Genomic DNA, 25,815 nt, shown 5'->3' with positions numbered 1-25,815 from the left:
AAAGCGAAAATGTTGAGAAGGAAAAGAAATGGTGAGATATTGGTGATTTTTGTTTTAGGTTTTTTTGTTTTGATTTTTTTTTTTACCTCACGAAGGAGGTAGCTGTAATAAGCAGTAATCGGTAGATATATAAAAGAACATTATTAAAGCAGCAAATGTTACTTGTGTTTTTTGTACAGTTCCGCTCTCAGCGTTCTGATGTTGGCCTTACTGTCTCTTCCTCTGTTCATGTTTTCTCAGTTTATGTACAAAAATATTTTGCAATAAATATGGAACACTTTTCTAAGGACATCCTGCTTCAAGATTCATTTATGTGAAGATATAGATATGTTGGAAATAATGTTCCAATATATTATCATTATCATTTGTAATGCCTGTTCCACTCAACCAAACGTTTTATTTGTGTGACTTCATTGATCATTCTGAATTTTGATCCAAAAGAATACTTGAGGATGTTTGATACGCAATGAGTCACTTTGACGTGTTACTGTGTTTACCTTGCTCTTTCTCTGCTAGTTACATAACTTGACTGCTTTCGAATGTGGCGCTAACGCCCAAGGTAAATGTCTCCCTCTAACACAATAGTACGTCTTATCTTCATATTCTGCATCTGTGTGGACTAATGGGGTGAGTGGGCGAGGTTGGACTTGGGGTTTTAATTGCGCCCTTCCCTTGAGGGAATAAAGATATTGGGATGTATTGTTTACTACTTCCACCATTTGTGTGTACCTGTGTGTTTTTACAAGTAGCTACATTGTCCTCCTTTTGGAGGAGATGTGCACCACCATCACAAAAAGTTAAGTGTATTCAGATTTCAGGGGAAATGTGTAAAAGGGCCCTAAAATGCATAATAAACTTTACAGGTCATCTTAATTTAACATTCTCTAAAAACCTTACCGCACAAGTCTCTTAACTTTTTCCTTACTATGAGCTGGTGTTTGATCCATGAATGAACCCAAATGTCTTCCTGGTTCAATTAAAATGGACATTTAAACAGATCTCTTCATCATGCTGTTCACGTTTTGATATTGTGAAATCAAAATGACACATTTTGATCAACAATATGTTCTTGGACGTACTGATTATTTCTACTGGTGGAAGCAGAGCCCACAGTGTGGGAAACGAGTGAGCACTGGAGAAAATAAAAAAGTTTTTTTTTTTTTTTTTTGCCTCTTGCCTTGCCAACAACTACACGAAACAATCAAGCGCTGTAGCTAAGCTAACACTGTAAGAATGCACCCATAGAGATTTGTATGCATTATCACTGCGTTCATTTGTAAATTGAAGCGTAAAGACTGTCAGAGCAAGCAACAAAAAGAGAATTACAAGTTGTGCATTTAAATTAACCACATAACGGCCCCAGAGTTTGCTAGCTTAATGCTAACACACAAAGGGAAATGGCATATATGGGCTAGTCAACAGCATCTTTAAGTGTCTCTTTCCCTTTCAGCAATGTCTATTAAATACAAACAATGGAGCAACACATGTAAACAGATATTATAGCAATAGTCACAAGCATATTCTTTTTCCTGTGTGAAGATTGTTTAATGTGGTTTATAGAGCTGCTGAGGTGGCAAAAATGGGTACACCAGAAGCAGCACAATATCCATTGAGTTGAAGCAAAAAAAAAAAAAAAAAGTGGCAAAAACTGTTTGAATTCTTTATGTTCTACTTAATTGCGACATTTTGGTTTGTTTTTATAAAGTTCAATGTTATAGCGTGCTTAAAAAAAATACACAAACTTGGATTAATGGTGTTTCCAGTGATTCCAATGGGGAAGGATGATTTGAGACACGAGTTATGTCATTGAATGAATTACATAAACTTCTATCTCAAGGCACAATTGTACTCTCTCTTCCCGGGCCCCATGTAGAAAACTACAGAACATTATACCATTATTGTTAGACGTTAACGCTAACGTACATCTGCACAACCACGACAGCTCTGCTTACCTATTGGTTTTGACATGATAGTGGTTGGTCCGGCCGTAAAAGTGCCTGGCTGCCAAGTCTTCGGCTGACAAACTCTGTATGTGCGTGGCTATTATGGATTGAATCCATTAATATGTAATGGTGTACAAGTGCAAAGCTTGAGTCACGAGTATTTGTATAGCCTACAAACATTTGTAAAGGTTTCTCAGGTCCGTGTGTTTGTTTGTTTGTTTGTTTGTTTGTTTGTTTATGCAATACAATGAATGAAGGAGTAAAGTGATGATGATCATTGGTAGATGCTGGTTACAACTTAGTGACTCCAGGCTGCTGTTGTCGACCGTGCAACATCTACACTTTGCCGCCTGCCACTTCTTAGGACTAATTGCCTTAAAGGCTCAGACGGCTTTGACATATGACTCAGCATTTTAAGCAGTGACGTCTCCACGCTTGGACTAATGAAAAGGCTCCACTGTGCTTTCTTTCAAAGTAGGCTTGCACCATCCATCATCCATCCATCCATCCATCCATCCATCCATCCATCCATCCATCCATCCATCCATCCATTCTCTGAACCACTTGTTCCTCAATTCACACGAAAGTCTGCAGTTATTATGTCAATTTAAAACAACAACTAGAGGAGGAAGAAGAAGAAGTCTGGAGTCAGAAGTCTCTTCGACTGTGTTAAAATCCGAGCTGGATCATCTAATTAAATTAGAATATGGTAGAACGGTTCTTTTATTTCACATGTATGTACTTACACATATTCTTTACATTAATATTTAGCAAATGTACGAGTCCACCTGTCATCGTTTAGAATTTCAGATCAGAAATGGCTCAAAATGATGCAAATGTGTCAGGGTGCCAATGAATACGAGCTTCTCTCCAAATAGGAAAGAGCGTCATCTGGTGGTGATATCTACGATTGAATAAATACAATTCGTTTGTTATGCAAATAGAACACGCCAATATTTGAACCAAGTCATTATTCATATATACACTGCAGCTTGGTCTTACTGCTTGAAATTGTTGAGTGGGAAAACAAAAAAGTTTATGTCAACGTTTCTTTTTCAAGCGCTCGACGTGTGTTCGCGTGTCTGTGTGTTGCCTGCAGGGGGCGCTACTGCCTTGCCACCCGCTAGGAGGCCATTTGCCTTCCAACTGTCACTCTTAAACCTGTTTAAATATTTGCCGTTAACATAAACCTACGTCCTAACCCCATCATGAGCCCGCTACAAAAGTATTAGAACAGCAAAGTCAATTTCTTTGTTTTTGTTGTAAACTGAGGATATTTGGATTTGAAATCAAAAGATGGATATGAGACCAAATTTCAGAATTCCAGCTTTTATTTCATGTTTTGTTTTGACCGTACATACAGATGTGTTAAACAACTCTGGAAAGAGCACCTTTTGTTTGAACCTACCTGCCCCTCAAGTGAGCAAAAGTATTGGAAGTTAGAACATTGTGACTGAAGGGTGTTTCCTTTTAGTTTGCAGGCTTAAACATTAGATAGTACCTGTTTTTGGCTTTGGGTTTCACCTGTGAAAACTGCATTTGTTGTGAACACTGTCTATGGGAGAAAAGCAAATCATTTTGATGCTGACAGAGGGAAATCAAGCTGTTGCACAAACATTAGACATAGCATAAACGCAATTGGTGATCAGTGCAAATCCGGGATGTATAGAAACCATATATAAACACACTTTTCAAATTATTTGTCAGCACCTGTTCTCACTCTTGCTGTCTGATACTATCGCATAACATCACCTGTAAAAATGAAACACATCTGTCCAAATAAGATGTGCTTGCTTTAAGCAGTTTATTTATCATTCCCAGTTACAGTTTACAGTAAAACTGATACATAAAACAAAAATAACAAAATATTGTATATTTAAAGACCTTTTTTTTTTTTTTTTTTTTTTTACCCAAAGCATGTAAATAATGAAAGCTAGCTTGATGGTAACATAATAGACAACACTGTAGATGGGCTCAGCAAAATTAACATATGTTACGGTAACGATCAACTTTCAATCATCCATCCATCCATCCATTTTCTTGACCCCTTATTCCTCACAAGGGTCGCGGGGGCTGCTGGCGCCTATCTCAGATGGCTCTGGGCAGTAGGCGGGGGACACCCTGGACTGGTTGCCAACCAATCGCAGAACTTTCAATCAACTGCTACTTTTAACACACATGGACACGGTGCAGCGAGTCGGGAGCCATAAGATCAAGATCTTCCATAAGATCAAAAAAGGAGGACATTTAAAAAAAATAATAATGAATGTTCCCTCGCTATAACGCAGTTCACTTTTCATGGCATTACTGTTTTGCGGATTTTTTTTTTTACAGCGATTTTGCATACTTTTTTTTTTCGTAGTACCTATTTTCTAAAATTTATGAAGGTTTGAACATTGAGAATGTTTAAACAAGAGAGAAATGTGAGAAAATGTAAACGCCTCGATGAGAAAAGTGTATAAACTGTGTGGTGAGGTGTTTTAGAGCATTAAAACATTTATAATAAATTTAAAACATAAAGCCAACTACTTCACGGAAAAAAAAAAAAAAAAAAAAAAAAAAATATATATATATATATATATATATATATATATATATATATCTCAAGTCAAAACTTGTTTTTGACAATTTATTTAGTTTACAGTGCCAAGTTTTTAAACCACTAAGCAGTGACATGCTTCTGTAAAAAAGCAAAGTGCCACAAAACATAATTTACGTATTTTGAAAAGCAAATAACAAGGAAAAAATGTCTTCAAGGATGACGCACCTGCTGCTCGCCTCCTTCTTTTATATGTCTCCGTCCCTGCGTGACGTTCTACGACTGCTTTGCCCTGACTGCTCACGTTCAACATCACACCGGCAAAGTGTGCAGAAACCGTGAAACGAGTCTCGACTGCTTTTGGCCAGGAAATTGTGCTCTTTCGTCCATTCGATATTAAAAGATGTCCGCCGTTTTGGCATTTTTGCTAGTGCTGCTGTCAAAGAAGACGGTGAGGATATGACGTAGTCAGATAGCCACACGTGGAGATTTGCGTACATTTATTGAACCAATGATATACGAGATTTTTAACTGAAGTCGGCCAATATAGACCAGTTGTGACAAACGTGAGGTGGGGCTGATGTTGCATCACATAAAATCAACCGCGTCTCATTTCATTTGAAAAAGGAGGACAAACCAGCGTCCTGCTTAGGGTTGCGCAGGACGCAAAACACATCACTGAAAATTAGGACAGTCCGGCCTAAATCCGGACATCTGGCCACCCTAGCAGCGACACATTCAAATAGAGTATCCAACTATACCCAGAAGCTTATATTCTTGACTATTTTGCACTTAGTGAGATTAATTGAGGTCCTTCTCTTCCTCTTCTTCTTCTACTACTACTACTATGGCAGCTGTGGCTCAGGGTGTAGAGACGGTTGACAAGTATGTAGTACGTAGTAAGGATGGCTAGAAAAAGCGCTAGATAAATTGTATCCATTATTATTATTATTATTATTATTATTATTATTATTATTATTATGCATGTATTCCAGCAGACTGGCTGGCATGTTGCAGTACACATTGAACGGGTGCAGCTCTAGACTTAACTGCATACTATAAAAATTAATGAATAAACATCATTTAAAAGTAAAGCTATAGCTGCCTGGGGTTCACTGTATAATGTATAAAGATGTTATCTTTATGTTAATTAGGCACTCCTAGATGCCAGTGATGTGGCTGCCACTTTTGTGGTGTCATTCTTACACAGCAAAAACATCAAAACTAACAAATGATGTTGCGTAATGATGCCACTGTAAGGGAGTGATTTTCATTGTGCAATTGTAATATCAAGAAAAGCATATTTTTACCTCTTTGTTTCATTTGAAGTGCAGTAGCTCATCAGTTTAACTGATCCATGGACCAGCAAGTCACGATGACGAGGCTTTGTGTATACTATCACTAAACACTATGTTTTTCCATCAACAAGTTGTGCCGCTTTGCCTGCCTCGCCTTGCGCATATAATCGCAAACTCCTCGCCTGGATCAACACCTGCTGAGAATCTGCTCATGGAGTTTGCAACAAGAGAGGAGGCAAGTACAAGTATGTGTTGCCATAAATATCTATTCATCCAGGAACTGCAAACAGACCTCCACTTGTAGATGATGTAAGGTTGGCCAGGACAGTCACAGATTAGCTTTGAACCCGCAAAGATGCTCTCTAACATTTTCAACGTGGCACACTTTTGGAATGGGTGACATCAAGATAAAAAGGCTTTACAATACATATTTGTTTTTTTTGTTTTTTCCATGATAAATAATGCACAGTAAAAGCTTTGCTCTTACAGCTTTGTACTAACGTCATAATAAAGGCATGTTTGCAATACAGTTCATGTAAGTCGCTCCTTGAATCAAAATCCTGTTGTTTTTCCCCTCTGTAGGCGTCATCCTCCCGAGCTCCCTCCCAGGCAGCTGGTTGCTAGGATGGGATTCCCACTGATGCAATATCAGCCAACCTTGGCTCAACTCTCAGGGTATGTCACCACGCTCTCATTTTGCTGCTGCTCCCGAGGAAGCTCGTCTGTGGGCTTATCGCTGCGCAAAATGCTTTGATTTGGACGAAGCTGGCTCGCGCTGCTCCTCTTGGGAGCGATGGAAGCTGTTGTTTTGACTCCCTGAGGGCCAACCCCACCCTGCTTAACTCCTCAACCTGGCTGCCGTTTACCAACCACAAATTGCACCCAGCCCTTCTCCGTCCGTCCTGCCCTCATCATTGTAGGCAACCTGCTGTTGCGTCTCAGGATTTGTTAAGAAAGTGGTCATTAGGTTTCCCGTAAGAGAATACAAGAGCCCACTTGAGCAGATGGGTAAACTTGAGCGGGGTGCTTCTTAATTAGCGCTTGATGACACCCAGGTGACAGTTGTTGAGGGGGTGTTATTAAAAGGCCTGCTGTTGTACATTTTCTGGGATGAAGATGTGTTCTTCTTCTTTGATTTCACCAGAAGACACACTGTACACAACAGGGCAGCTTTGTGACTCGCACCTGCTAATGCATGCGGCTGTTATTTTGCATAGGGAAATCTGGGCGTAGTCTTTGGTCAGTCCTCGCCAGACGATTCACATGCTTTTGTCCCCCCCATCGAACAAAATGTATTTCATTACTTTCTCATCATATCAAACGGCGGTTACAAGAAACCTGAGTTTGATGCTGCGCTGCGCTAGCCCCTCCCCTCCCTTATACAGCCACTTTAATTTGCCTCTCATGCAAATAGCAACTGGCGATGTGCAGCAGGGATGACTCAAAGGTGAAAGTTTGAGCTGTCTGATTAACAACACAATAAATATAGAATGTGAGAACATTTCTTCCTTAAATTAAAGATACACGACACCCTTGCGCAAAAGCTGCAGAACTGAATTACACTGCGAGTGTCAAAATGACATCACAGTGCCTAAGAGCTCAGTTAACGACCATCACGACTCATCGGATTTGGCCAGGTGACATTCTAAACTGAGCCATTAGGCACCGTGATGTCATTTTCAGTCGCCAGCATGTACAAGTACAAGGCAAAATGGCCGCCCCCTGAGATTCATGATTTTTCTGATTGATTCATTTTACACAAACACAATTTTAACCAGAATACCGTGTTTACACTAGTGGGGCTGCGTAGAACATAATATTGCAAAGAAAATGCTTGACTTGACTTCCACGTTAAGTAATGGATTACCTCATACTTTACCTCCCACAAGCATAATTTTTTTCGGGTTCTTCAGGAAACTAGTCCAAGTAGAACACTACAGTCGCACAACAAATCATTTGGCTAAAAATCCACCTAGAAAAGAACTGTTGCAAAGGCTATACTATGAACATGATGGAAATTGAGACATTAGCTCGCAACCTTGCTGTCCATAAATCATGTAACATGGACTTAACCAATGACAGAGCAGTATAGTCACTTCAAAGAGTTTCCATACTTTCCTTTAGCTTTGTTCTAAACTTGTGTGCTGGCACAAGATGAGCTACTTCCATGCAGACCTCCACTATAATGCAACACCTCCTCTTATGTCAACAGCATTGGCGGCAATATACGTACTGTATATACTTTTGCCTCTTCTCATGCACTGAATCTCTTTATAGACCTACACACACGTGTGTGTGCATTGGTGCGGTCTCCGTCTGCGTTCCCCACCTCCTCACACAAACAAATAAATGGAGCAAAGGCCTTGTGCATTGGACAGCTGTCTACTTTGAAGACAAAAAAAACCTTAAAAGTGCTGAACTCCTCCTTTCATGTGTGCACCCGATAGGCTCTTCCCGTCATCGCATTCAGCGCTGTGGCCCGAGGCTGCTGCTAGTAGCTTACCATGCTGCCTTCAACCTCGAGATGCTGATGAATGTTTGTATAACGAGCATGACACATTGGTGTTATTGACCTCGACAATGGCGTTACGCTCACATTATAATTGCATATTTCTTTTGTCTCTAAATAGATGATTAACTTTTACTTTGAACTTCTTGTGAGGTTCCACAGAAGAAGTGGGACGCATGGGAAGACGACTTTTTAACTTGAAATGGAAATGACTGACAGGAAAGAGGGACACAATTCTCTGTATGCAGCTGCTCAAAACAAAACGGCGACGTCGACCATAAGTCAACGATAACTGTACGAACAGCTGTCTGTCTTCGGTGAGTTCAATTTCCATTGTCCCCTGTGAGAAAAATGGATTTGAAATCCAAATAAATTGGATTGTCATCTTTGAAAATGAAGAATTCATTAAGTGCAGTTGTTGGATTGAATTGTGCAAGTGTTCCTAATGGAGTGACCAGTGTGTGTGTATCTGGTTTAGATTTAGATTAGATCACATTCCAACCACAGAAATGAAGCGTGTATTTGCTCTAAGGTAGTGGTGTCAAACATACGGCCCGTGGGCTGGATCAGGCCGGCACAAGGGTTTAACCTGGCCCACGAGATGATTTTGTAAAGTAAAAAATAATTTGTAATGTCGGACCAATTAATCAGCTGGCCACAATCAAAACATATACATTTAGAATTTCACAAGCAGTCCTCAGATGCAACTTGTACGGGGGATCGTCCTGAATGTCATTATTTTACACACAACTGAAAGTTATGATTTATTTATTTATTTATTTATTTATTTATTTATTTATTTATTTATTTATTTATTTATTTATTTATTTATTTATTTACTTACTTATTTTTAATTACAGTTAACACAATAGATATGACAAGGATTAACATCCTTATAACATTAACTCATTTGCTCCCAAAAACATGTAAATACGTTCTATTTTAAATATTATCAGTGTTCTAAAAACGTATTTATATGTTTTTTTCTTTTCTTAAAAAAAAAAAATGATATAGTATGCAGAAGGCTTTGATGCAGCCTCTTAACTTAAGAGAACTGTTGAAGCAATGGTAGTAATTACAAAAATGGCCAGCAGTTGGCAGCAGAGTATAAGAGAGCAACCATGGCCCTGTTGCAACAAGCTGTTTTAGACAGATTTGTGAATCATGATAAAACTTAGCTATATTCTAATACTAATTGCTGCTAAATGGAAACAGATAGAAATATACTTTTTTTTTTTTCCTGATGAAAGAAGAGACGCTAATCTTTCTTTTCGTAGGCTCCATGTTTTTATAACAATAGTACACAATATTCTGTGGGCCTTGCAAAAATCAGTCAAAATCCAGGAAAACAGCCGGGAGCGAAGGGGGTTGCGAGTGAATGTGTTAACTGCGCCACACAATACATTCTGGGAACAATATATATATATATATATATATATATATATATATATATATATATATATATATATATATATGTGTGTGTATATATATGCAAAAAAAAAAAAAGATTTAACAGGTCCAGAACACATACAGGCAAAGTGTTGCCGCATTACATTTGCATTCATGTTATTTTTTGGAACAGTATGATTACAGTTGAGCTCCGTAATTTAGGGCTAGCCCACAAATAGCGAAAATCTGCGTATAATTGCCGGCAAAAGTTATTATTTGACCGATCCGGCCCACTTGGTAATATTTTCCTCCATGCGGCCCCTGAGCTAATATGAGTTTGACACCCCTGCTCTAAGGTGTTGAGATTTGAGTTCAGTTCAGCTTCACTGGGACGCTTACAATGGGCCTAAAATAAAAAAGCTTGATTTTTGGCTCAGGCTACAAAGTTGCACTTAAACACATCTACTCCTCACTAAGCCTCCCGTGCACCTAATGCCCTCTGTTGAAGTCCATACTGTAGATGAAAGCTATAAATAGTCAATTCGGAAGAAGAATGGGGAGTGTCGGTGTTGCGATAACCCAGGCGGAGTGTCCGACTGCCTCCCATTCGCTGAGGGTAATTAGAAAGATCCAAGGCCTGCTCTCATCTTTGGCTTCTCGTGTGTGTGCTTAACCCGTGTGTGAGGAGGCTGAGGCCCAGCGCTGTACCAGGCAAAGGTTTCCACCAAACTCTTCTTGCATAACTCAGCGAGTGATAACGCCGGCGCATTCTTCTCAACACACATCACAGCTGCCAACATCTTCGCCGGGTTGTACTTTTTTTTTTTTTTTTTTTTTCACCCCTCACAGCTTACATTTAAATCCAGTCTATCTCATAGCTCACTGCAAGCGCTGCAGGGACTAAGTTTGCATTGTGGATTTAAAGAGGAGAAAGGAAATGTAGTATTAGAAGCAATGCCTTCAATTGTCTGGAAAAGAGATTTGGATGGTTTTCAAAGGCGGAGGTTCAGCACGAGGTAGGTCAGCTGGGGTTAAAGTTGAGCTGCCCTCCAACTCAATAAGAAGGCATGGTGCATGGATGGGATTGGCTTGGTATTGAAAGTTAAGGTGCGAGTTGCATCTGGAGCTGCACTGTGCATGAGTGGTGAGCACATCTGCTTCACAGTTATGAGGTGCAGGGTTTGAATCCTTGCTTTGGCCTTTTGTCTATGTGTTCTTCTTGCCTGGGTTCTCTCTCTGGTTACTGGAATACTGTTACAGTTGTATAAAAAAAAAAAAAAAAAAAAAAAATATGTATATAGACTGTATAGTAGTAGCCTATATTGGAGTAAACTTATGTAATCACAAGCTAGACTACTTTGTTTCTTTCCAAATATACATTAGGGTCTGTACATGTGTGGGTGTGTGAGGTATTAACTGTTTGCACTTCCTAGGTTGTTGCTTTGATGTTCAGCCAATTCATTACACCAGTTTCCAAGCGGACTTGCCCCATCGAATAGGGCAGACACACTGACGTATCCTAGCACAGATTCAACCCATTCAAGGCGGCATCTATATGCAATGACGCACTCACAAACAGTTTTCTAATGCTATCGATTCTGTGGTCTGTCACGTAATGTCTTAACAATTCAGTGAATAACCGGCATGATTAGTTTATGCTTGAGCCATGGTGAGCTGCAAAGCTACCCTAGCTTAGCCGCATCTGTAGCTTTCATAGTGACAAATGAAGTTAGCATGTTGCCATTGTTTTTTCCAAACAAAGACATGATTCTTGAATCCAAATGTAATCATTTGGTGGCTGGGTCCGTAAAAAAAATTACTTTTCTTTCAAAAACAAAAGGAACTACATTTAAAATTCAGATTTTCAAATTGAAACAGGGTGAGGGAGATTTGTCAAATCATGTAGTTTAAAGGGATACTTGACTCATTGAGCCATTTTCAGCAGGAAAAAGTTAATGTTTTGTCTATAATTAAAGTGGTATCTATTATTTTTTTATGTACAATTAGTATAATTTTCTACTTGCTATTAACTGACGATGACATCACCTGTGCTGAGGAAGTAGGTAAGAACCAATCATGGCTCAGTTTACTGACCAAACCCAGAAAAGAGGTGAGCCATGATTGGCCGTTACCTACTTCCTCAGCACAGATGATGTCATCATCAGTCGACACCAAGTGGAAAAAATTGTTTTTAAAGGTATTAATTGTACATGAAAAATAATGAAGTTATCAAATTCATTCTGGACAAAATATTACTTTTCACTGCTGAAAATTGAGTATCTGTTTAAGTCAGTCAGGATGAGTGTTTCATGAATACAATGTCAAGGTGAGTCTTTCATGAGCCAAGCAAGTCGCAAGTTGTAAAATTGACATCTCGGCTCAAATCATGTGACCTTTGCAACTACCAAGGCTTTGTTGCTATCTTTTCCGACCAATTAAGAAAACAAAAAAACAAAAAAAATGGGAAAATAAATGTGATTAGCCATAAAGTTTCTCATGTTCACAGCATAAGCATTTTTTTTGCATGAGGAGAGGAGAGGAGAGTTTTCCCTGCGGTAAATTTGTGAGTCCCAACTAAGAACAGTTAATATGAGTAAGGCCTTATGGTTATGCTCATATTGTCATCAAACTTTAAAAATATAGAAAAATTGCACGTAATTTAGAATTTTTTTTCTGAATGTTGATTAAGTCGAGATGCAGTGTTAATGACAAGCCTACATATATATATATATATATATATATATATATATATATATATATATATATATATATATGTGTGTGTGTGTGTGTAAAACATCCACTTCCATGTCTTTCTGTGACTCTTCCAGTCTCTCTACATGTCTTTTGCAACCTGTTGACGGAACACTATGACAGTGTAAGCTTCATGCCCACTTCCCTCTGAGAACATCCTGTTTAAATATTGTTGATGAGTACCTAGGTGTCATCTTATATATATATATATATATATATATATATATATATATATATATATATATATATATATATATTTATATATATATATATATATATATATATATATATATATATATATATATATATATATATATAAACATTTTTACTAACAATATAAAATTATTATTATTATTATTATTATTATTATTATTATTATTATTATTATTATTATTAATAATTATTATTATTATTATTACAAGTAGCTTCTTCTTCTTCTTCTGAAAATTAATTTTCCACCGCTACTCAAAATTGTCCACAGAGTGTGAATTTCCGTTTGTCTACAGTAGTGTATGTGTGCTCTGCAATTGACTGCCGACCAGTCCAGTTTTATCCTGACTCTTTCACAAAATCAAAATCCGAGGGTATTCTCTAGCTCACTTACGACGCGAGTGCGGATAGAAGATGGACGTATGTCTGGATAGCTGCATCTGACTTGGCTCCAAAAGGACCTCATGTGAGCAAGTTTGCTGAACCTGAGCTGTTTTAACTGCACCTTCCTGCATGGCTAACCTCCAGGATGTTGGTTCAGAGCCTATTTAACTGCAACTCTCTTCCTCAATGATCAAAGATTAGGCTCGGTAAACACTCTGCTATTTGCAATGCCCTGGCCATAAACCATCAGCATCGGACCAGGATGGTGTGTACACACTCCCCTGATGCCAAGTGTGACAGTACCTGCTCCCTCAACACTTCCATTTGCACCAGCCGAGCAACAGCCGGTATCCATGGCTCCTCTCTCCTCCCATAGGCCCCAGGTGGGATAGTGGCACATCTTGCTGCGTCCTCGCCCATTGGCTAGACCGTGCGAGACGGCCGTCTGGAGACTGCCATGTTGAGAGAGCTTGGACAAATCCGAAAGGGCGTGTGGGGTTGTAAAAGTGCGGCCAAGCTCGGAGAAGGCCCGTCAGCTGCCCGTGTTAATGTGTAGCTCTCTGACAGGCGCACCTTTGTAAAGCACAGGAGCTCAGGCATCGTTTCTGCTATGGACTTTGATTTCTTCCTGATTCAAGAAAAAAAAAAAAAATCTAAACTGCTGATCATTTACTACTGAGTACTAAGTATCAATTCAATGTGGAATCTTTCGGTGTCATGCACTGAAAAACGTTGGTCACCCGAGTACCAACCACTGCACTGGACTTAATGGCTTAGAGTTGGTTAATTATCAATGTGTGTAAGTTTTGTTTAAAACTTAATATGGCATGGTGGTTCACGGAAGGGTAAAGGAAATTAGAAGGAATTTGTGTTCAGGCTTAACCTCCTGACTACCAGCAATTCAAATTTGTCCTCTGTAGTGGACCTTTTTAAACCTGAATATCTCCCACCCAGTGCATACGATTGAGTTAACTCATTTTTGTGCTCTATAAAGGACATTCAGAGCTGTCCAATGATACCAAATGTGTAGGGGTGGGGCTTCCCTCAGTGCGAGCACTTTTTAGGGAAGAGGAAAAGACTGACACTTTTTAACACTTTAACACTTTTTATTGAACAAATTTAGGCTTTAAATGTTATCATATGTTCTATAAGACTCTTAAGAACACATTAAAGTGTTGTTTGAATTATTTTAACTGTATTTGAGCCTAGCATTTAAGTTAAAAAAAAAAAAAGTCCTCTGTAGTGGACACATCATAGCTTAAAAATAAAAACTTTTTTCTTGTTTTTTTCAAAAATTTCTTTTGCAGTATTCTAGTTACTTCACAATGATTGGGGAATACCAAAATAAACATGACGGGACCATATTTTGTTTTCGGGTAGTCAGGAGGATATATCAGTGGATTTGGACTTTTAAATATAGCAGGAAAAATTTTTTTTTTAAATTCCTTTCAATTTTGTGGGCAATAGGTGCTTTCAAGACTGATTTTTTACTGTACTGTACTATTTACTGTTTTACTGTATTTTTGTGTGCACGGTTGCAATTGGGCTTTTAATTACCGGTATGTGGCTACCGGTACTTATGTTTAAATGTCACAAGCATATTTAAACTCAACAAGTATGACAGTTATTTTAGTAATGTGGACAAGCATCAGTCAAAACAATTTTCACATAAAAGTTGGCTTGGGTTTTAAATTTGTTGAATGGACTTTACTGTATATCTATATTATATTTTTCGGAAAGTCAATTTCTCTCACGGATGCTGAATAGGATAAATGATACAGAAGTTTTTGGAGTTGAATACGAGTAATTCAATGCCGTCCAGTCAGGATTTGACTTCGGCTTCAATGCAAACACTCAGCAATGACTATGAGTTATCATTTCCATGTGAGTGGGCGAGTAGAATATCCACCTCATACTTCGATGACAGTTTGAAAGGTTTGGATTCATTGTCACACACTGTATATTCAGGAAGGACGCAGGTCTGACTTGCTTATTTGTCATCTGTGGAGTTACTCTACCCCTGCAATGTGTTTTGAGTGTGCGGGCAACCTGCAATTTGTTTTCAAAACCAGTATTCAGCACCCCCAAATGGAAGTGATGACAAACCTCAAAACGTGTTTGTGGTGTTTTAAATGCTGCATTTGGTGGTGCAATACTACTAGTTTGTGATATATTTCAACTTCTGTGTGTTAAGGCCAAATATATTGAAAATAGCATGGCAAACTACAGTGATGAATATAGCACAACAGGTTTGTGAATAAACCAGGCCTTGCATCTATATAATTAGAGTACTTACACACATTATTTGATCATAGCCTCAGGTCTTTGTACTGCTGCACACACAGGAAAGAATGAACAGGTGATGCTCTACCTTGGTAACTGGTCCCAGTGGGACACATCCAGGCTGTGTTCACCTGAACACCCCCCACTCCCACCCCCAGAAAGCCTTTATCGCACAAACACATCTTGTGTCATTAGTGGGACCTGCTGTTACCCTGTAGACAGACCCTGTGATGCATCATTGGATGTACTGTACACACGCACTACATAGACTTAGCATCAAACAGTAAGGGATGTTTTTATGAAGCAGTGTGGTATATTGGAGAAGCAACATTTGTAGGACACATCATGAAAAGTTGGCATAGCAAACAATAAACCAATCTTTTTTCTTTTTTTTTGCCATTATGTTCACAGTCTTCCCTGAGCATAGACCAGGTGTCTGCAACCCTCTTTGGTCTCTCTCTTGTGGCTCCCTAGAAAAATGTACATTAAAAGAATAGGAAAATATAAAAAAGTACAAATACTTAATAATTTTTTTACATACAGGTATTTATTATTATTATTTTTTTTAGATACACTATTCTTTAAATGAATTAAGGATTTAAATATAAAAAAAATAATATTGAAATATTTTTTTTAAATCAAAATTTTTAATTGTCAGAAAAAGAGAGATAAAAGGTAGATGAGAAAAGTTTTAAAAATGACCTAAAAATGTTCTAAAAGTAACCATAAAATGTTCAAAAAAGAAACAAAAAAAATATCATAAAATGTTCGTGAAATTGCCAAAAATGTCAGATAATTGAATTTTGAAAAATGGCAGAAATGAAAATGTTCAAAAAGTAACTATAAAATGTCCAAGCTAAAATTGTGCTATATAAAAAGCAGTCCATTCCATTCCAGAAACAAAAGAAGTAAGCTAGAAAATTACCATAAAAATGTCTTGGGAAGGAAAAAAAAGGCAGAAAGTCAATCAATCAAAAACAAATGAAAAAAAAAAATCAGAAAATTACCATAAAATGTCCTCAAAATGGCTGAAAATGTCAAAAAATTTAAACCAAAAAAGGCAGAAAAAATGTCACAAATATTCATAAAATGTCCAAAGGAAGAAAAGAAGCAGAAAATGACCATGTGTCCGTACAATTGCCAACAATGCCAGAAACTTGACAGAAAGGCAGCAAAGTCTCTAATTGTATGGAAAACGAAGTCTGAAAATTAACATCTAAAAAATTATAATAATAAAAAAAAAACAAAAAAAAACAAGAAGACGAAAGATAGAAGAAAATGAATCTCAAAAGTATTGGATGCTCCTGTCATATTTTTGTGTAATTTGTGGTGCAGCTCTAATTAGCTGTTGGACACACTGTTTCCTTCATCACAATCTTCAAATATTTTGTAGCTCCAGACAGATTTTTTGGTTATTTCTTTGGCCTAAAATGGATCTTTTGACGGTAAAGTGTGCTGACCCCTGGCATAGACATACATCACATAATCGCAACACTTCACATATTTACGCCCGGGTTAGTGAAATGAGCATGTATTTGTACCCGCTGTGGAACTCATTGTTACTAGTACCTCTCATGCTAGCGCTTTAGTAAACACATTAAGCCTTGAGCTAATTACAGTCTTTTGAGGAGCCAGGCCGGCAGGTGTGTTTGGGGATGGTACGCGGGGTCCGAGTGCTTGACAATGCCTTCAACTGAACGCACGCAAAGCATTTAAAGACGAACAATACTAAATGTGCCCGAGAGGCAGGGTAACTTGTCTTTCTGTTTATATTTGGCCACAATGAGCGATGACCTTTGGACGGCATTTACACACATTTCCCTAACAAACTGCCGCGTCTCGTCTGTGAATGTGTGAAACTTGAGCCGCGCCAGCAGCTTTAGAGAGTCGCTGCTTGGGACAGTTTGTGTGCATGTCTGCACTTGGAAAATGGGAAAAATTAACCGAGGGGAAAAAAATTCCATAGTATCCAATTCATACAATACATTCTCGTTCTTTTAAGATTGTTTATTTTTTTGGAGATATTTTACATAAAAAAAAAAAAATAATGTTGGATATGAATAATAAGTCTTTGTTAGGCAGATGATAACAAAAGTGTAGATTGACCTGAAACCAAGTGAGTCCAACAGGTGTGTTGTGGAATAGGATGCAGCAGTAATTGGCATGCTTCACTCTGCTTTTCCATGGTAACTGCCCCAGCAGAGATTATAGCACAGGACTGCATCATTTACACACGCGCACACACGTAGCGGCTGGATCCTATGGGGCCAATTAGACAATGCGGGTGGCAGGAGGCAAGTCAGGGCAGGGCCGAGGCTGCCAGACCGCTCATTCCTCTCCCTTGCTGATACTCTGGAACTGGGAACAGACATGATGCTTGCGTCTCAAATCTCAAAAGTCAGTTTTTTGTTGTTAGTCATAAATTGCCACTACCAAAAAAAAAAAAAAAAAAAAACTCAATTCTGTGTCAGTTTATACAGAAGTGTATTGCATTCACTTAAAAATGATAAAAATAAAATAAAAAATAACTCTTCTTCTGATTATTTTTTGGGGTCTGGGGCTTAGTTTAATTTTTTTGAGTAATTTTTTTCATTTTTTTTTTCTGTTTTACTAAATATTTTATTCTGTCATAAAAAAGATTAAAAAATACTCAGAAAAAAAGGGAAAACATTATTCAGAAAAACAGGGGTAAAAAATATTATTTAAAAAAAAAAACAGAAAAAAAATACAAAAAAAACAGAGCACCAATTTCTGAGTGTTTTTTTTTTTTTTTTACATCTGAACTCCAAGTGACTTGTTGCAGACCACGGACCTGTATATATGACTGGATAGCCGATAGCCCATACACGCTAGTGCCAACCGTTGAAGTGACAGGGCGGCCATCTTGTCACGTATAGCGTATAGCTTATACAGTAGTCTGCTCACAGGGTGGGAGTAACAAGATGGCTGCCCTGTGACTTCAACGGCTTGCACTGGTGTGTATCAGCTATCCAGTCATATATACAAATCAGTGGTCTGCAACAAGTCCCCCCCAAAAAAATACTCAGGGAGTAAAACAGAAATTGGTGCTCTGTTTTTTGGAATAATTTTTTGTTTTGTTTTTTGGAATATTTTTTTTCTTTTCTTTTTTTAAATAATGTTTCCCCCCTGTTTTTCTGAGTAATTTTTCATCCTGTTTTTCTGAATATTTTTTTTTTATGACAGAAAAAAATATTCAGTGAAACAGAAAGAAATATTCAGAAAAGCAAAAAAATAAAATAAATACTAAAAAAACAAAAACAAAACAAAGCTCCCCAAAAAATTAGTCCGAAAAATAGTATTTTATTTCTTTTTTTTTTCAAGTGAATGTAATACGCTTCCGTAATTTTAGGACAAACCTAAATGTATTTGGCTGAATGCACGTCCAATGTTCAATGTTACAATATGTTTTGCAACTTCCTTTTCTGTAACAGAGTTGAATATATATATATATATATATATATATATGTGTGTGTGCGTGTGTGTGTGTAAAACATCCACTTCCATGTCTTTCTGTGACTCTTCCAGTCTCTCTACATCTCTTTTGCAACCTGTTGACGGAACACTATGACAGTGTAAGCTTCATGCCCACTTCCCTCTGAGAACATCCTTTTAAATATTGTTGATGAGTACCTAGGTGTCATCTTGGTCTCAGGATGTTGACTGTATAAATATCACTTCTAATCGAACAAGGGATTTGCTTGTATTGGTCAGTTCATGTACCCTATCAAAGCCTTTTTGTGAATTTTGCCTTTCAGCTCTTTGTTATAAGTGAAACGCTAGTTTAACACTAAAACTAACTTAACCAGGAAAATGTTATTGTAAATTTTAATTTCATACTTAAATTTCTCTAACTTAATGTTTATATTTTTGTTTCAGGTGCCAATATCCCTAAATAATTTCAAACTTCTGATTAACGTTTGTTTGAAGAAAGAAAATTTGTCATAAGGTGCTACTGAAATTCTGAAAACGATTTAGAAGAAATTTCACAGAGATTCACCAACATGACGCACCACTGCTCGGCTCGCATCAGAGATAAACTTGAAGCAGGTGGGACTGTTCAAGTAATGTTATGGAAGACTTTGGACATCCACCAAACAAATGATTGAAGAGTAATTGGCTGAAATGCTTCCCCAATCTCCAAAAATCCATACAACAGAGGTAGGAATCCCCAAATTGCCATAAATGTAATGGAAAAGTGCACTAATATGAAGATTTATAGTCACAAAGACGATGTTTATGCTTGAACCATTTTTGTAGTTAGAATAGCACTTTATGAGGAATTCTTTTGAGTTTGCTATTATTTATGGTTATTAGCACCTGAAACAAAAATATATCAAAATAGGCGGTCAAAGAGTGATTACATTTTTTGGGGGGACACTCTGTATAATGACTTTCATACCATTTTCTGTCCACATATGCTACTGGCCTGATAGTGATGTGGACAGCGAGCTAATTGTCTGTTGACTGTACCGAAGGCCCTTTTAAACGTTACACCTGGGCAAAATCCTCCAATTTCCTCATACAATGTGAATCTCTGTACTTATCCTCTGATCCTCTGAGCAGAAGGGCAGGAGGAAGACAGGTGGATAAAACCTGATGTATTTGGTGGGGGACAAAAAAAAAGGTTTTTGTTATGACATCACTGAAGGTTTAGTTTGATTGTCATGATTATATAATATATAACATTCAAATGCTTTTGTTCAAGATCAATTTCATCAAACAAATACTTTAATTTATGTCCAATTTTTCTTCCAGAGATAGTAATCAAAATGTCAGGTGACAATACATCCAAGGTGCAGGTCTGTCACAGATGGAAAGACCTTTGAAATCTCGAACTCAGCAGGATTTGTAAACAAATACATGCAAGAAAATGCCATCTTTTTTCTTTGTGTTACATTTGCGAGTGATACTTCTGAGCTGCTGACTGATGTCCTTGCATCGTGCCTTGCGTGACCGGCTGGCTAGATAGCCATCAGTAGCCAAATAAGTTGAGGTCAGTCTCCCATGCGTCACCCCTTTCCTCATTTGCAATGCAAATGAAATCCCAAACAAAGCAAACCTTTTAGAGCGCAGCAATTTACTAAACCGACCTCTTTATGGAGGCCGAACTCCTCACAGGATTGCTAATCGGTTACTAATTGTCGAGCAAACTTGCTTTGGAGGAGTTTGTTCAAGTATGTTTCCTGCAGACAATTTCACATTCATCAAATCAGCCTTTTGTTGACTTGAGGTAAATACAAAAGGTTCTGCATTGTCACATTTGTACAGGAAACTATCCCACAGAATCATTTTATTGTCGTTTGCGTCAGTGCTGGTGCTGTTTGTTCAACGGGCAATCACCTTCTTCCACATTTGCCGGTGGAGTTCTGCTGTAAGCTGTGCCACACCCCTGCTGAAACAGGATATGGTTCTGGTATTGTCCTCATTGTTAACAGACTAATCCTGACAATTACACCTCCAGACCGAAAGTGGATGCCTTGCCCAGTATCCAGCCAAACCCTGGTCAGGTTTTGGATTCGGCCTCTGTTTGGCCCTTGGGCAAAGAGCCCCCTGACCTTTCGTTGGTGGGCCCTCCCCCAACCCTAAATGCTCAAACTGACCTCAAACCTCTGGTGTCCCTTTTTCAAGTTTTACTCACCCGTACTTTGTTCACCTGTTGCTCCCGCTGGGGTTATTGTTGGGACAAAAAAAGGTGTGCGGACACAAAGGGAGGCAGTTGATGAGAGCAAAGGGCAGGTATTTCAGGTTGTGGCCGACTCACATTGCAAAAATGAAGGCAAAGGTTTGAACTTGATGGCACTGCGATAAAACTGCATTAAAAATGTGACTTTTGCCAACTGCTGGATGTTTTGTCAGTGTACCAATCGTGTTTGCGTAGAAGAGAGGAGGTAGTTCCCACAAAGCCTGAGCTGACATCATAAAAAACACAAGAAGGTACCTGGGGGCTAATGGGGGTTGGGGGGTAGGTAAGCGAACCGGTGAGGTGAGAGTCAGAGGGTGACTGCGGTGGGGGGAGTTCTGATCTTGGTCGCCATTGGCTGAGACATTGCATCGGACACACCTGTAAGCGCCAGGGGCCGAAGAGATTGGCTGCAACCTGAAAATTACACCTGCGGGGGGAAAGAGGAGGCGGGGGAGTCGGGCTACATGTAAACCAAGCCCTTTACAAATTCTGCCTCTATCTTCTCGAGGAGCTTAACAGTCGAACAACGGCGAAGAGACGAGAACTCCGGGAAAGAAAGAACTTTTGCTTGAGCACCAGGAAGAGAACTGATGCCATTTTCTTCCGGGTTTGGCTTTCCGCTGACATCATGCAGGCTGCATCTACCTGAAAGGAAGGAGGGACATCTTACGCCTCCTAACCGCCATGCCAGTGTCCTTCAGCGAGAGCAGGAAAGAAGAGGACTAGCCAACGAGGCGGCAAGAGCCCCGACACAATGATGCCTCTTGTATTGGGTTTCTGGCTCGCTGACCACACCTGGGAAAGGCTGGGTAAATTCACCAATGCGATCCCTTCTTTGTCTTCATTGTCCGATTCTTAAGACGTAAGCTGCGCTCAGAACTTGTTGCTCGGCGACGCTGTTGTTCAAACTTTGCGGACGTTTGTTAGTCAGCTAAGATCAGGAGACGCGTTAGCGATTGTGTGATGATAAAGCATTCGGGTGTTTTCGATGGGAAGCGAAAATAACACGTATCAAATTCCAGATCCATTTAACCAGAAAGAAAGACTCGGAAACAATAGAAGCCAACGTTCATTCCTAAACTGGATAGACCAGTTGGGGCAGGTAAAGGCAAACTGCCAGACTTGTCAAAGGACGTGAAGACAGCGGCTGACTCCGTCTAGATCATACGAAGCTTCAGCACAAGGAGACAAACGGCTGAATGACGGTATGAAACGGTTTTACTCGCAAAAGACAATTAGCCTTAGCATGCGCAGATACGCGCTACATAAGTAGATTATGTAACTCATTACACAACTTTTCTCGACAACCTGTTGAACTGTGACTCGAGTTTTCGTCGGAGGTCATCCTGTCGCCTTCCTTCTCGGTTTTTAGAAGCTATGGCTGTTTTAAAAGAGGAAGTGGACGTGTGCCGGGCGTAAAATGTCTGCTCCTCTTTTCTCTTTGCCTCTAAAGTTCATATGTGAGCTTGAGACAAACAGAACAGCAGCGTCATTCTTATTCAAGTGGGGAATTTCCACCACGGAGATGTTAGACATTGCAGAGTCCTTCCGTGCTCACGGAAGGTAGATTTATTCCGGTGTGGCACAAAATGGAGGGAAAATGTCGAGCATGTACACTGTAAAGCGGAGGCTGCAGACTGAGGTGGAAGGTTGTGATTGGTGGAGCGTTCATTTCTTTTATACACCTGAAAAGCTGCAGGTCACATGGGAGCCTCTTGCTCTTGGGGGGGGGGAAAAAAAAAAAGTTTCAAAAGTTAAGATGAATCATTTCAAGGCTGAATTGTTTGCTCGGGCTTGAGGCTGAAATGGAGTTTTAGGAATTTTCATGTTTTAGGTTGAGTAATTAGTATTGAGATGCAGTTTGATTTATCTGATGGGGGAGGGGACTTTCACTTTGTAATATTGGAGTGGCACTATTAAATATTAAATAATATAATAACTAATTAATCTAATATATAATGTAAATATAATATAATATAATTAGTTAATATAATATAAATATAATATATAATGTATAATAATTTAATATATTAAATGTAAAACATTTCAATCAAAATTTGAAATACACACTCATTGATCACAATTGTTCTACAATAGCTAACATATATAATTTTGAATAGAAATAATTTATTCGAAACAACAAATCAAACTGCAAGGTGAAGAAAGTGCAAAAGGAGAACCAGCCCATCCAATCAACATTTCCAATTTGGGATGCAAAACGGGATCAGGTTTAAACGCCTCAGTTACCAGGTTGCTCCTCAGCGTGTGAGGAGGCCGAGATAAGGTCCGCCGCACTTAAGTAAAGTTTTGGGTCTCCTTTCCATTGTTTTCCCACAAAGACGGCCCCTATTGATTAAGGGCCAGGCCAGTTTACCTATCGGGTTGTTGACTTCACACTGGAGTCGCATTCCAGCACAGAGGGCAGAGTTACCTGATCACGCCTCACTTCAGGGAAGCAAAAAAAAAAAGCGTGGGCAGCCACCAGCGCTTACAACTCCCACCGCCGTGCGCCATCTTGTACAATAGGACAAACTTTTGCCAGTAAGCACAACTGCCAGCGGAAGTTTAGTAGAAGTGAGGGCGGGCTCGTTACTACTTTGAACAGGTACTGTCTAATCTTTTCACACCCTTTCTTTCCCCCCTCTCCCTTCTTGTCGTCCTCAGAGGGCCTGCGGCACTGGTTTATAATGCTGATGATTAACTAAATGGAGTCTGGGAGAGCAGGTCTGCTCGGCTTTCTCATTTCATGGGGCCTGACTGACCGCGAGGAAGACGGGAGTGTTCGGGCTGGGAATCGAAGACCTTCTCTTTCTTTTTTCAGCCTCGGCCTTCCCAACACTTTCTCGCATTCTTTGCTTGGGGTACCTTTCAGGACGGTAAGATTACAGGTGCATTCTCCATTTTGCTTCCCGCCTAACCTTTTTCTCCCTTTTTCTCCCTTCCCCCTTCTCAAGGCTGAGCTCAACTTTTTCCTCGCCTGGGGGGGTGACGGTAAACTTTTCAGTGTCTCCTTTCAATGTCTCATTAACACACGTTTTCTGTAATCGAGAGAATGCAGTTGTAAAAAAGCATTCTTGAACAAGATTTTTAAAAAGTGAAATTCAATTTCGATGAAGAGAGTAACTGTGTAGTCATCGTGGGGGCGAGCATTTGGCACGCTGCACCTGTGAAGTAGCCACATTAGTCAGTCAAAGCGCCGTTTCAGTGACCTTCTGCATACGGGCTGGCTGCTCAGGTCGAGCTGAGCAGCATTCCATCAGCCTTTCATCACTCCACTAACACAAAGGCGACAGCATCAGAGGTCCACCAGTGGAAAAAGGGAGCAACCCCTCATATTTTATTCCATCATGTAATGCCAGATAACGAATTGAAAGTTGTAATAGGAAAACCCAATTCATCTGAGAGGGTGACTGAGCAACAACACCTAATGGCTTGACTTACTTTGAATTAGGCTGTGTTTTGTGTGAAATTAATAACTGCCGCATATTGTGTGAAAAAGCAACACTTCCTCCTGTCGTTGCCGTGCCATAGTTTTCGACTAGTCAGAACAGGTTTGGGCAATCATTAACAACTTTTGTGGCCCAGTGTTCTGTGACAGCCCGTGTGGGCTGGAGAGCTCAACACGAGCCTTCTTGAGCACGCCGAGTGGAGGTCCCGCTCGGACAACGCACCTACTTGCATTTCGCTTGCCACTCGAGTAGTAGCAGAATAGTGACTTAAAATATTCATTCTTTAAAACTTATCGTACCCTTAAAAATAAATGGCTTACATATTATTTATTTAAGAAAAATCGTAGTCCGTTCGGAGCATCTTTATGGGTGATCGTCTCCATCTTACGAGGCAGCATTGGACTACATCTCTTTTTCTAATACTGCCTGGTAATGATGATGATAGTCATCCGCTTGCAACAAGAACTGATTTTGTCCAGCAGGCCGGAGAACGAGGATCTCAGGATCCATCTTACCGGGCAGTGCTGGATTGTACTACTGTTGTTCTAACACTGTCTGGTAACGATGTTTTCTGGGGGACCACAAACTTCAACAAATGCAGTATTCCTTTTAGATTGGGATGGACGAGTACATAATAACAGGTAGCGCGTCTTATTTTAAGGTATCGGCAGCCATGATACTTATATTTAAAAAAAATTTTTTTTTTAAATCTGACATGGCGTAAACCCTCTTCGAAAGTAGTTGCCGCTATATGCTACTGTGAGCAGCTTGACACACTTGCAAATTATCATAAGCGTTAGAAAGACATTTTCTTTGTTCACAATTTTTGTCATTGTATTAAATGACAAAAACAAATTCAAGACCACATCATTTTATGTGGCCCACAAAAGCAAATTATGTGCATTAACTTTGTTGAGGTATTGAGGTTTTTTTTTTTTTCAGTTTTAACTAACCTATGATTTCAATATTAATTATTCATCACTTTGTTGTGTTTATGTAATATGACGTGATCATACACTTATTTAAGTTCACAGTCCTAATGGCCCTCTGAAGTAAATCATAATTACCATGTGGCTTGTAACAAAGAATACGTTTATGGCTGGTATTAGTCTGAAAAAGGTGTTGAGGAACATCCCTACCTATAAATTTACAAATGACTTTTGGCTGCTGTCTGACTAATCAAAAGCATGGCGCGGAGAAAATTTAGTAAGGAGACATAAGAAGGAAAGTAGCAAAAAAAATAAATGCAAGCCTGATAAGCACGATAGTGGCGTGTTACTTGTGTGACATAACATGGATGCAGGCATCGAACACGCATGTATCATGTCCTCATTTTTGATTGTGTAATCGTTCTAC

General features: G+C 39.1%; 2 protein-coding genes and 1 long non-coding RNA gene across 10 annotated transcripts in view; all 3 read left to right on the top strand.

The window, feature by feature from the left end:
- The window catches only part of mib2 (MIB E3 ubiquitin protein ligase 2), a 60,671-nt gene extending 60,380 nt beyond the window's left edge, over positions 1-291 (top strand). For all 4 annotated transcript variants that reach the window (XM_077514506.1, XM_077514504.1, XM_077514508.1 and 1 more), the window contains one exon: positions 1-291. This exon is cut by the window's left edge and continues 1,858 nt beyond it. The gene's annotated coding sequence lies outside the window, so the exon portion shown is untranslated.
- A 5,472-nt stretch (positions 292-5,763) lies between these two features.
- ttll10 (tubulin tyrosine ligase-like family, member 10) overlaps positions 5,764-25,815 on the top strand; it is a 35,551-nt gene continuing 15,499 nt past the window's right edge. For 2 of the 5 annotated variants that reach the window (XM_077514496.1, XM_077514503.1), the window contains exons 1-2: positions 5,764-6,025; positions 6,363-6,455. In XM_077514496.1, coding sequence (XP_077370622.1) covers positions 6,406-6,455 — 50 coding nt within the window. In that variant the 5' untranslated portion in view covers positions 5,764-6,025; positions 6,363-6,405. Of the gene's footprint in view, positions 6,026-6,351; positions 6,456-8,227; positions 8,607-25,815 lie in introns of those variants that run through there. The other 3 variants (XM_077514497.1, XM_077514499.1, XM_077514502.1) reach the window with 3 other exon arrangements.
- On the top strand, positions 21,522-24,041 carry LOC144014525 (uncharacterized). The gene is made up of 3 exons (XR_013282484.1): positions 21,522-21,819; positions 23,675-23,886; positions 23,965-24,041. It is a non-coding gene; the product is annotated as an uncharacterized LOC144014525 (long non-coding RNA).

This window comes from Festucalex cinctus, chromosome 2 (genome assembly GCF_051991245.1).
Source record: "Festucalex cinctus isolate MCC-2025b chromosome 2, RoL_Fcin_1.0, whole genome shotgun sequence".
Lineage (NCBI taxonomy): Eukaryota > Metazoa > Chordata > Actinopteri > Syngnathiformes > Syngnathidae > Festucalex > Festucalex cinctus.
This window is presented reverse-complemented; position numbering and strand designations above follow the sequence as displayed.